This window comes from Pleurodeles waltl, chromosome 1_2, assembly GCF_031143425.1.
Source record: "Pleurodeles waltl isolate 20211129_DDA chromosome 1_2, aPleWal1.hap1.20221129, whole genome shotgun sequence".
NCBI lineage: Eukaryota > Metazoa > Chordata > Amphibia > Caudata > Salamandridae > Pleurodeles > Pleurodeles waltl.
Genome location: NC_090437.1, coordinates 38,153,846 through 38,167,242, shown reverse-complemented (window position 1 = coordinate 38,167,242; position 13,397 = coordinate 38,153,846). Strand labels below are relative to the sequence as shown.

Below are 13,397 nucleotides of genomic sequence, written 5' to 3'. Positions count from 1 at the left end.
ACCACAAAAACTACAGGGATTTAACTGAGGCCCTAAAGTTACCTTTAAGAATTTAGAAGAATGACCAAATGAGAAAATGCAATTGTAACTAAGAGCAGTTTTTGTATTTTCTTGTGTGGTCACTTACTGACCAAGTGGCATCAGGTAACGCAAAGTCGCAGACCTCACTGCTGATCCACCAATGTAGGATGCTGGCCTTCTATATGGTGCACTAAAAAGAAGTACACCGTGCAGAGTCCAGTGCATCCCCAATTGTTTGAACATTCTCTCTTGTGGTAGTGTGGGTGAGCTGTTAGGCATATCAGAGATGTACACTTTGCAGAGAGTCCAGTGGATCCCCAATAAGTATTGCAGATGCAAAAGTAAAAGGGGACTGTTGCTCGATTTATTGTAGTGTGGGTGAGCAGTTACGGTTATCAGAGGGCAGTGCAAAGCATTTGTTGTACTCACAGAGGCCATCATTGAGAGACACACTCAAAGAAAATTCTGAGACCAATTTAGGAAAATAATACATATTTTTACATATGTTTTGAAATCCAGACCTTCTTAAAAGAGTGAGTACTGCTTTCATTATTATTTCTTATAGGCAAGTAAAAGGTTCAAACCTGTACGCCTTTACGCACAATGCAAACCTATGGAAGTCAGTAATGCATAAAGGTATGTACAGTCAGTTTCAGGGGGTTCCCCTTCTGCTTTTAGAGATGTAGGGGCCTACGGTCCTAAGTACTACCAGCAGTTTGTCAGGAGCTCCCCAAATTCCAAGGGCACAGGCTGCTGGTGAAGTTGTAGTTGGGTGCAGCGGCGGAGGGCCACCGGAAACAGACTGCTAAGTGGGACTAGGGGGCTTGGGTCACAAAGGGGCACAGCCGGTTCTTCAGGATCTGTGCCAGGCAGTACGGATGCAGAGTAGGTAGTGCTGCTGGGCTCTGTGCGTGAAGATGCTCCTCGCGGATAGGGGCCAAGAGCTGACAGGGGCAAAGTCAAGACTGCTGGGCCATTCACGAAGTGGGTCTCAGTCGTGCTGACTTCCCTCAATGGCTCCTTGGTCATGGGGCAGTGGGAATCCGGAATGGACTCTTACTGTTGGTGCTGGGTGAAGAACGTCCTGTACCCCCAGAATTGGTGCTGCACTGCTCCAGTTGGTCAAGGTGGTGTCACACTTGATGGGGGCAGTTCTGGCCCTCCAGAGCACCAGTACCTCCTCCTGTTTGTAGGTGACTTCAGTCGGTGCCAAGGAGCTGCAAGGTGGTGGACCAGACTCTGCTTTTCGGTGTGTGCGAACTGCAGGGAAGTAGCTCCTCTACTCCAAGGGAGACTAGTTGCAATTTGTCAGATGCTAGCCTGCTATCCAATGCATTGGTAGTTCTCCAGCTTTGCAGGATCAGTCACTCTGTTGTGATTGTCTATAGAGGTGCGGACACACAAGATTTCATGCCAAAAAGTCCACAGCTCTTCTTCTCTTGATCCGTTGAATTGGAGTTTGTGTTCAGGGGTGATACCTAAATACTCAATTTAAGAGTGTTAAGGGGAGTGCCAGGTAGCAGCCCATGGATTGTCTACCTTTAGGGTGACTACATCGTCTATATGACCACTTCCACTGGGAAGTGGGCATAACCCTGACCCTAGAATGCTAATTTGAAAAGTGATGTTCACATCAGTTGGTCCATTTTAGGAGTGGGACTTGCTTGATGCGGGCACACCTCTTAATCTTACAAATTTTCCCACCTGTCTTGCCACCAAGAAGTGGGTTCAGGACACGAGGATGATCTTCTCTGCCATCTGGAGAGACCTGGGTTGCATAACAAAGGCAGCTGGCCCTTTGAAGCCTCCAGCCCTGGAATATCCATCCTGCCTGGAAGAGGTGGGCTTTGCTTCTGGCCTCCGAGGCCCCTAGCTCTCGCGTTAGGAGGTCAGTAATCTTTCTAGGTTTGCTGTGCTGGTTTAGGCCAGTCATTTAACACACAGTCTGGTAGGTTTTCAGGGGGCACCTGTAAGGTGCCCTCTTGGTGCATGTATTAATAAATCCATCACTGGATTCAGTGAGGGTTTATTAATATGAGATGGTTGACACCAAACATCCTTATGTCCAGAGAAGCCATCATGTAGCAGGTAACCTCATACTGACCTGTGTCTAGCACATTAATCCAAAAATGGCTTCCACTGCCCTCTTACTATGTCTAAGAATCGACAGAGACATAGCAGGGGCATATATGCTCTTGCAGATATGTCCTCACTTGTGATATACTGCACTTGCTAGCACTTTAGGCTTGGAGTACGAACGACTTAGAACTATCACATACAGTGCTAGAGGACCTGCCACCTGGGGATGTGTGACAGGTCGTGTGTTCTCTTTTGTCATGTTTTCATCTTTGCAAGAAGACACTCAGCCTGCGATGACAAGAATGGGTGCATTTGGTGAGAGGTCCCTAAGGGTGGCACAGTTCATGCTGCTGCCCTCAGGGACCTTCTTCAGTACCCCAGGCCCAAGGTACCAGGGGTACCATTTACTAGGGACTTAAAGAGAGCGCTAAAGGTTTTGCTAATTGGATGAAAGAACTGCAATATAGGGAAAGAGATCTTGCACTGGAGACCTGGTTAGTAGGAACCCAGTGCACTTTCAGACGAAAGCACATCAGATACCAGGCAAAAAATGGGGACTAGCCATGCGAAAAATTAGTGCTTTCCTACAGGCAGAGAACGACTTCACATAAACCTGTTGGACCGGCAAGTGATTAGACTAGCATTGAAAGCATTTCTTCCCTCTCTCAAAAGAAAGGTAGTGCAGATGTTCACAGACAACATTACAGCCATGTGGCACTACAACAAGCATGGCGGAGTGGGGCCATGAACCCTTTGTCAAAAGGCTCAGTGCCTCTGTATGTGGCTGGAACAGAAGGGCATATCTCTAGTAGTTCAACATCTAGCAGGCTCTCTGAACGTCAGAGGAGACAAACTGAGTTGTGAATGCCTGGACGATCACAGATGGCGTCTCCATCTGGAGGTGTCGCAAGGTCTCTTTTAGCAGTGAGGAGAGGCTTGGTTAGACCTGTTCTCCTCCGCAGAGAATGCATAATGTCAACAATATTGTGCATTGGAGTTTCCAAGGTGACACTCGTTCGACGTTTTTCGTCTAGAGTGGATGTCAGGCCTCCTGTATGCCTTTCTGCCAATACCACGTCTGCCAAGAGTTCGCAAGAAGATCAAGAGTGACCGGGCCCAAGTAATTGTTGTGGCTCCGGACTGGGCACAAAGAGTCTGGTATCCTAAGCTATTGAGCATGGCTTCCGATCAGACTGCCCCTTTGGGAGGATCTTGTTTTGCAGCATCTGGGGAGGGTTTTTACCCAAACCCATCTGCTCTCTGCCTTCTCCGCCTTCTTTTGAGGAGCTTGAGTGGCAACAGTTGAACACTTTCAGACTTCGTCCCGAACTTTGTAGCTAAGGCTGTGTGACCACTGCTTTAACATGCAGCATTCCACTCCTGGATATCTGTCAGGCAGCAACGTTTGCTCCCCTGCACACGTTTTTCAAGCACTAATGTCTGGGTAGTGAGGTCTGTCCCAGCTAGCACTTTGCCCATTCGGACCCACAGGACTTCCTTGTCTAAAATTAGTTTGGAGACCCACCTCCGGGACTGGCATTGCTTGGGTATCTAGTCAGAAGCAAGGACTCTGCAGCTAGAAGTCTCTATCAGATGGACAAGTCACTTATCTTCTATAATGCCTTTTCTGGTAAAGACTATATTTAGCTGCAGATTCCTTGCTAACCTAACCATCCTCCCTGCTCTGTGGACAGACTTCTAGGGACCGGGTTTACCCCTTTCAGGGCCCTAATTGCTTACACCAGTGATCAGTGCATTTCATGGCTCCACGCTCCTATCATGGACAGTTGTGAAAAGTTACTGACATCGACGCGTCTTTGTTGCGCCTAGATAGGTACTGCAGTATCCCCTCCGGTGCAGATGAAGCCAATGTCGGTGGGGCTGTTGACGCCACTTACCGGTGCACAGGAGTACTGCTTATGAAATATCTTCTGGATCAAGCCTGATGCCTTGGAAATTCTAAAGTAAGGAATCTGCATCTAGATATAGCTTCTGCCAGATAAGGTGTTATCAAAGGTAGGTAACTTGTCCACCAGTAAGCTACTTTTAAAAAGGTCTCACTCTGTACATCTCGTATGGCTTTGGTATACCTTTTGGGTTATCTCTGGGACAAGAAGCAGGGTGTAACTGTCGAACTAAGGTATCATTCCAAAGTCATGTATACAACATGTGTCTAGGATTTGCTTTTGAACTGCCCTAGTACCCTATGCCCTGGGACACTATTTGAAAAAAAGCAAAACCCTCTAAGAAAGATATGCAGTCTTCCCAAACAACCCAGGGCTGGAAAGAAGGCCTGCTGTCAGGCCTTTGTTATGGAAAATGGCGTTTTTAATATTCCTTACCTTCTCCGTAGAACCAAGACACACTATTCTTCTCTAAACTTTAAGATTTATGGATTAACACAGCCAATGTGAATGAATGGCATTCAGTGGGAGAGCTCTTTCTGAGGGATATTCAATTGAAAAGTTATGTGGGTTTTTTATACATTACTTAAGAGTGTGTGAAATGCTAACAGCACCGAAGGTGTGAACAAGGGGGTGGTATATAAGCAGCTGTATTATATTCCCTGTCTGTACCATTTGTTCTGTGCAGCCCTCCATACTGACATTTTTATTACATCCCTTTTTTTCTCCACAAACCCACACACTTACAATCTCCCTGTATGGTATCTCACTACACCTCTACCCTTACAGTCAGCCATCTTCACGGTCCCTCCAATTAATCCCTTTACAGTGAACCTTCCAAAAAAACTCATTGTCCTGCTTTCAGCTTGACACATGGATACATCTTTTAATACAACACTACAATCACACAAATGTCTACTCACGCAACCACACATACATCCACTCATACAACCACATATATTTTGCCCCCAAGTCATTGTGCAAACATTATCACAGAAAAATAATGCCCAGAAATCTCAGCTCTACCTACTATTTACCAGAATACCAGTCTGTAAATTACACAACAAATTCTCCCAAGACAGCCACACCGATTGTTTTTGCCAATCTGTGTTTCAGGTTTTATAGCTCCTTCCTGCCAGACAGCCTTGCAGCCCACAAGGAGGCCACCCGCAAGCACCACCAGCTTATCAGACTCGCCAAACACTCCCACTTCACAGAACGCCTGAACAACAACGCACACAACAGCAAAGAACTCTTCTGCATCATGAAAGAACTCTCCAACCCCAGTGCCAACGTCAACGACATCCCACCATCCCAAGAACTCTGCGACGCCCTGTCCACCTTCTTCTACCAGAAGATCGCCGACATCAACGACAGCCTCAAAACCACGCCTCCGTCAGACCCCAGCCCGACAACTCCACCTGCACCAACCGCCTAACCGCCTGGACCCACGTAGACGACGCTGAAACTTGCAAGATCATGAACTCCATCCACTCAGGATCCCCTTCAGACCCATGCCCCCACCACGTCTACAACAAAGCCGACTCTACCATCGCCCCCCAACTTCGAAAGGTCATCAACCTATCCTTTGAAACTGCGACTTTCCCGGAAAGCTGGAAGCACGCCGATATCCACGCCCTCCTCAAGAAACCCAAGGCAGACCCCAACGACCTCAAAAACTTCCATCTGATCTCCCTCCTCCCCTTCCCGGCGAAGGTCACCGAGAAGATAGTCAACGCTCAGCTTACCCACCACCTCGAGGACAACTCCATCCTTGACCCCTCCCAGTCCGGTTTCAGACGTAACCACAGCACCGAGACTGCTCTCCTCGCCGCCACAGATGACATCAGACAGCAAATGGACAACGGCGAAACATCAGCCCTCATCCTTCTGGACCTTTCCGCAGCCTTCGACACGGTCTGCCACTGCACCCTATTAACACGCCTACACAAAGCCGGAATACAAGAAAAAGCCCTCAACTGGATCTCCTCTTTTCTCTCCGGCACAACCCAGAGAGTCCGACTCCCATCGTTCCGCTCCAAAGCCACCAACATCATCTGCGGCGTACCCCAAGGCTCCTCTCTAAGCCCGACGCTGTTCAACGTCTACATGGCCCCCCTTGCACAACTGGCCCGACAGCACAACCTCAACATTCTCTCCTACGCCGACGACACCCAGCTCATCCTCTCCCTCACCAAAGACCCACACACCGCCAAAGCCAACCTCCACGAGGGAATGAAGTCCATCGCTGAGTGGATGAGAAATAGCTGCCTGAAGTTGAACTCCGACAAGACGGAGGTCCTCATCCTCGGTCGCACGCCGCGGCCTGGGACGACTCCTGATGGCCCACCGCGCTGGGACCCCCTCCAACGCCAGCCAACCACGCACGCAACCTGGGTTTCGTCCTCGACTCAGCCCTCACCATGTCCAAGCAGGTCAGCGCAGTTTCCTCCTCCTGCTACAACACCCTCCGCATGCACCGTAGAATCTACAAATGGATCCCGATGGAAACCAGAAGAACGGTGACCCAGGCCCTCGTCAGCAGCAGACCAGACTACGGCAACGCACTCTACACTGGCATCCCAGCTAAAGACATCATACGCCTCCAACGCATCCAAAACGCCTCCGCCCGACTGGTCCTCGACGTACCCCGCCGATGCCACATCTCCCACTACCTGAAAGACCTCCACTGGCTCCCCGTGGACAAGAGGATCACCTTCAAGCTCCTCACCCACGCTCACAAGGCACTCCACAACGCCGGACCAGCCTACCTGAACAACAGACTCAACTTCTACGTCCCCCCCACCCCGCCAACTCCGCTCCACCAACCTCGCCTTCGCTATCGTTCCCCGCTTCCAACGCAAGACCTCCGGCAGCAGATCCTTCTCCTACCTTGCCGCCAAGACCTGGAACACCCTCCCGCCCCCCCTGCGGCAGACCCAGGACCTTCTCACCTTCAGAAGACTCCTCAAGACCTGGCTCTTCGACCAGTAGCAGCCCCCCCCCGCCCCTCAGCACCTTGCAACCCTAACGGGTACGTAACGTGCTATATAAATACTGTGATTGATTGATTGATTGAGGTAGGCCATGCAGACATCTGGCCCTGAAAGCTGAATGACCGAGCACAGACTTAGTAAGCCATAAACAAAAGAACTTGATCCTGATTCGTTGACTGGTGTGTTTTCTTTTGATTTTGTTGATGCTTTTTTTTTATGAATGGCTTGCCTTTGCCCTGACATATTTATTGACATTGCCCTGACATATTTTTCTTGTGTGGAATGAGATAAATGATGGAAGTAGTCAGTTATAAATGGTTTTATTACAGTTTTTTCTCTTGCTTTCTGCTTCTTTCGTTTTAGTGGCACAGCAAGGAAAAGAACAGGCCTGAATAATGCCAGTAAGATGGCACACCAAGGACGTCCATCTACAGAGCTTACAGCATTTGAACTTCCAAACTCAAGAGTACTGCTCACACCTTCGGCTTCAGTACTTGGTGGTAGCCATTGCATTCAAAGGTATTCATATTTACTGAGTACTTAGTAAACATATAGGGCCATATGTACGAACACATTTTCCCATAGACACAAAATGGGTAAAACCCTTTGCTACATCTGGCCCATAGTCTCTATCTTGTTGATACAGATGGCCATGATTCTAAGATATAGTTGTATTCAATAATAATTAACAGGCTTTTTTACAGAGACGGATAATAGTTTGCCAATATCTATCAGTTGGTGAAACCTTGTTTCCCGTGTCTTCAGTTTCTGTCTCATCTTGAATGTGACATTACAACCCCATTTAATTCTGTATTTATCAGTACAAAAGTGAAGGGGACATGCAAGCATAGAATAAACATATATAGAAAAGAGTGAAGAAAATGCAAAATGCAGCTAAAAATACAGCCTGAATGTATTGTCATAAAGTTAATAACCATTATCAAATATCGACCCCCTTTGTTGCTACCAGAGCTTCTCCAGCCATTTTGTTCTTCCCAAAGGCCTGGATGACTATTGATTACATTTGAACCAGTTCAGCTGTGGGTAGAAGAAACTTTAGCAGTCACTGCCTGAGGAGGAGGGTGTAGTAAAGTATTCTGACATACTTACCCCCTCTTTTTGCCTGGTGTCAATGTGTTTTGACTAGTACACTGGGATTTTGCTAATCGGAACCCCAGTGTAAGTATTCTCGCCTCTAAATTTAGTTGCCACACAACATTTACACCCCACAATTGCATAGCGATGTACCCTTGTAAGTCCCTTGAATATAGGACTTTGGTACCCAGGGCATTGGTACATCAGGGGTTCCCCAATTGGCTGCAACATGTATTATGCCACCCATGGGAATCCATCCAGACTGTGACTACAGGCCTGCCACTGCAGCCTGTGTCAAAAGGTGCTTGCACCTCTCACTCCAGATATAAGGTTACTCCAGTATTGGAACTTTCACAGATTCACATGCTTGAATCATTCCCTGTTGTCGAGATGGGAGTACCCGGTATAATTTACACAAGTAATGTGAAGACATATTAACAAAGAAAAAAAAGGCCCTAGGCCTCTTCAATTTAACAGTCTATCAGAGTCATTTTGTGAAAAGGACCAAACTTGAGCCTCCACCAATCAGGCAACATCACCCTCCAGAACCCTCCTGAGAGAAGCTCCAGCACCTCAGAGTCTCTACCGCACGTCGTGCTAGGGAGTCTCCTAAGAGCTCTGCTCTGTCTTCACACCTTTTTTTCAACTATTTTCTCTTAGAGAAACTTATCTAACTTGATTTGTCAGCTATTTTTCAACTGTCTGACAAGGAGAAGAAGGGTCTCTTCAGAGACTGCAAGACTTGTGGAAAGAAAACACTTCATTCTGAAGACCCTCACCAAGACTGGATTTACTGCCTGTACCCAGATCATTCAGCTAAAGACTGTAAGATTTGTCGTACTTTTTCTTCTAAGACTTTAAAAGACAGGGAAGACAGATTATTGATATGGCTGCAGAAACTAAAACATAGGAAAGACCCAGTTTCTGATTCTGAGAGTGATGAATCATCAACATCCAAGAGATCATCAAAAAGGGCGAGATCAGGCTCCAGATCTCCCTCACAACTCTCAAGAAAAGCCCTCAAAAAGACTACTTCAGGGTCTTATAAGAGCAGCAGCCCATCTTCTTCCCCAAAGAAAGTTTCCAGAAAAGAGGGGAAAGGCCATTCTTCCAGTTCAGAGAGGCACAGGAAGTCTTCCTCTGTACCACCATCTCTGCCTTTTAAGAAGCCATCCTCTGTAACTGGGGAAAAAAGCATCGTTGATGGATTAATCGTCGACGGTACCGTCGGTGAGTGCTTTTCCGGTGACGACATCTACTTCTGGGTTTCCACCGACGAGGACAGGTACCCCACCGTCAACGAGAACTTCAGTGACGACATCAGCGTCGACGACCGTCTATACATCGTTATCGTCGACGGCGCTGATGTCTGTGTCAGTCCCACCGTCGTCGACGGTAGACTCGTCGGCGAGACTTTCTTCTATTAAAATCGCTGTGTCCAGCGTCTACGACACCGTCCACGTCAAAATCTATTTATAGGTCGCCGACGACGACACCGTCGACGAGAGAAAAACATCTAAAAAGTGTGGAAAAGCTGACGCCAACTCATACATCACCTAGTAAGGTGTCCTCCCTTGTCCCAGTACATCTTTTGGAGGGAGACGAAAACTCAGATGATGAGGGGCCATTTGGAACAGCCCACAGTCCATCCCAACTGAATGTAAAGTACCAGGAAGAGGAGGACTATGAAGAGGCCTATGACCCCCAACTTTATTCAGAACAACAACAATACCAACAGAGAGCGTTTATTCCTTCCTCCCTACTAACTGACCTCAGAGCGATGTTTGTTGATTACAACAGGAGGTTTCCCCCTCAAGGAGAACAACCTCCCCCATCGCCCATTTCTGGCATTTCCACTCCACACCAGAGGCCAACGTCCTTACATCTCACGAATGTGGCCACTCCGGATATGACACTTCCTCATGACACCGACATCTCAGAAGGGAATCAGGAAGAAGGGGAGCTCCTGGACACTCACTCAGAGTGGGACGAGTACATCATCCCTGCTCCTCCTTCTCCTTCTCAATCGAAGGTGGAATCCCCACCAGAAGACATTGGAGGGTTTCACAATCTTCTAGAGAGAGCAGCCAAACGTTTTGCTTTACCAATGCCTACCAAGCAAACGGTCTGTTTTCTTTACAACTTTAAGGAGCCTTTTCAGAAGTCTGTGCGCTCTATCCCGATGGTAAACTACCTGTGGGAAGAGGGCCTTAAGGTCATGAATAATCCGGCTACAGTTATGGCAGTACTGCCGCGTCTGGATAAGAAATACAAAGCACCTGATGATGCACCAACATGCTTAACGAGACACCCTCCTCCGGATTCAGTGGTAACTCAGGCAGCAAAAAGAAGATCTAAGAATCCTTCTGCCACGATTTCCGCACCCCCAGACAAAGAGGGTAGATGGCTAGATAACATAGGGAAAAGGTTTTCTTCTATGGCTAGCCTAGTAGTTAGAGCAGCCAACCCTTTGGCTATTCTGGCTAGGTTCGACAGACAGCTTTGGGCGGACATTGCACCTTATATTACTCAACTGCCGGAAGATGCGAGATCAGAGGCAACTAAAACGATACAGCAGGGTCAACGCACGTCTGCAGAACTTAGACTGTGCAATGGATATAGCAACCACTGCATTTCGACAACTCGCCGGTGCAGCGGTGCTAAGAAGGCAAGGCTGGCTTAAAGCCACCTCTTTTCGGCCAGAAGTACAAAATAAAATCTTGGACTTATCTTTTGATGGCCAGGTGTTATTTGGGAAACATGTTGATGACGCCCTACAATCCATCAAATCGGACACGGACACGGCAAGGTCATTAGGGACCCTGCAATATCAAAAATCTTCCTTTCGTCCTAGAGGGCGTGGCCAATCCTCATACAGAGGGGGATATAAACAACACAGATATTCCGCCTATCCTTCCTCTTCCCAGCAATATCGTCCATACTACTCAGAAAGGCAGCCGCCGCAACCTGCCTATGGTAGACCTGGCGGCCGTGGACTCTCAACCCATCCTGCCTAAGATTCGGCTCGTAGAACCTGATGCTTTCGAGGCTCCGGCTACGTCCAGTCCTCCTCCTTTCATTCTGGGCTGGAGGATATCTCTATTCCTCAAACAATGGCAAACCATTACTTCAGACAAGTGGGTCCTACAATTAGTGAAACGGGGCCATACTTTAGAATTTATCCAGATACCTCCCTCCAACCCCCCCCCCCCCCCCTCCTGCGCAGGACTCCTTCAAGATACCCTCAACAACTCAAAAAGGAGATCGACAAAATGCTTCTCAAAGGAGCTATAGAGAAGGTGCCTCGGGCCCAACGAGGAACAGGATTTTATTCCAGGTTCTTCCTCATTCGGAAAAAGTGGAAGGATTGGAGGCCGATCCTAGATTTAAGGGAACTAAATGTCTACTTAAAGAAGCAATCGTTCCGGATGATCAGCCTGCAAGACGTCCTCCTGCGTCTCAATCAGGGAGATTTCATGTCTTCACTAGACCTGAAAGACGCATACTTCCACATACCCATCCACCCTGCCCACAGAAAATACTTGAGATTCACCGTAGCCGGCAGCCATTTTCAATACCGTTTCCTTCCTTTCGGACTGAAATCAGCCCCAGAATATTTACCAAGTGTCTAGCACCAGTCGCAGCCTTTCTCAGAAGGAGAAAGCACCATGTTTTTCCATACTTAGATGATTGGTTGATAAAGGCAAAGACTTATGCAGGAATGCACAAGTCAACAAAAAAGTGGGTTTCCTTACTAACCAATCTCGGATTCACCGTCAACTGGGAGAAGTCCAACCCTCTACCAGCACGCAATATTACCTTTCTAGGAGCAAGACTAGACACAGAATCCACCATGGCATGTCCCACGTTAGAGAGGCAACAAAGATTACTGACTAGCAAGTTTCATACAGAGAAGAGGAAATGTTACTGTCCGTCTGTTCAAGTCGCTGTTGGGCATGATGTCTTCATACATACCTCTGGTTCCTCTATGTCGGCTAAAGATGCACCCCTTACAAGAGCAACTAAATCGTCAATGGCTCCAAGTATCAGGCACTTTGGAGGATCAGATACAAATAACTCTGATAATGCTCAGAGCTCTGAGATGGTGGTCTCAAAGGCATCATCTATCAATCGGCCTTTTGTTTCTACAACACCCAGCCCCGTGGACCATAACGACGGATGCATCACTGGAAGGCTGGGGAGCTGTGTTACAGGATCTGCAAATAAGTGGCAAATGGCCACCGCATCTGGCATCAATGCATATCAATTGGCTGGAGCTCAGAGCAGTGCACCTAGCCTTACAGGCGTTTCTTCCCAAGATCTCAGGATCGCAAGTGGTAATAAGGACGGACAACACCACTACGATGCATTACCTCAACAAACAAGGAGGCACAAGATCTCTCACTCTCTCCAGGGAAGCCCAAGCAATCTGGAACTGGGCCTCGCAGCAAAACATCACACTATCAGCGGTACACTTGCCTGGAATAAACAACAGCAGACAGCAGATGCACTCAGCAGGCAGAAATCGGACTGCCACGAGAGGGAGCTAGACCAGACAGTACTGAACCATATTTTTTCCCTGTGGGTAACACCAACAGTAGACCTGTTTGCGGACAAAAACAACGCCAAATGGCAGTTCTTCGCAAGTTGGCATCACCAGAAGGGATCTTGGGGGAATGCGTTTTCGATAGTCTGGTCAGACATCTTTGCTTACGCCTTCCCTCCTAGTCCGCTGATCCCACGGGTCCTCACGAAGATGAAAACAGAGCCGTGCACTCTGATACTGATAGCTCCGTACTGGCCGCGTCAACATTGGTTCGCAGAACTTCTTCTATCAATCAAGCCTCACATTCCGCTGGAGCCGTTACCTCAATTACTAAGAATGAAAAACGGCCAGGTTTGGCACCCCGATCCGCAGTCAATGCTTTAATCAGCCTGGCTCCTCACCACAGAGAGTTCGCGCATTTGAATATCCCGCAGGACAGATTGACCCATTAGTCTCACCACCAGAGGAAATATTACTGTATCTGTTGCAGCTAGCTCAATCTGGCCTAGCCCACTCGTCCATTAATGTTCACTTAGCAGCTATAGCTGCATACAGATGTTCAGATGATACACCCTCACTCTACTCTTCTCGGCTGATTAAGAGATTTTTGGAGGGGCTTTTCAGAGTTTTCCCTCCTTTCAGACCACCACTTCCTTCATGGAACCTGAATATTGTCTTAGCACAACTGATGAAGCATCCGTTTGAGCCGATCCATCGTGCTTCTCTCAAGTTCCTGTCATGGAAGGTTGCCTTATT

At 47.9% G+C, this 13,397-nt stretch overlaps 1 protein-coding gene across 3 annotated transcripts in view; it reads left to right on the top strand.

The window, feature by feature from the left end:
* CENPC (centromere protein C) overlaps nucleotides 1-13,397 on the top strand; it is a 904,489-nt gene that overhangs the window by 499,232 nt on the left and 391,860 nt on the right. For all 3 annotated transcript variants that reach the window (XM_069235766.1, XM_069235758.1, XM_069235777.1), the window contains exon 17: nucleotides 7,364-7,519. In XM_069235766.1, coding sequence (XP_069091867.1) covers nucleotides 7,364-7,519 — 156 coding nt within the window. The remainder of the gene's footprint in view (nucleotides 1-7,363; nucleotides 7,520-13,397) is intronic.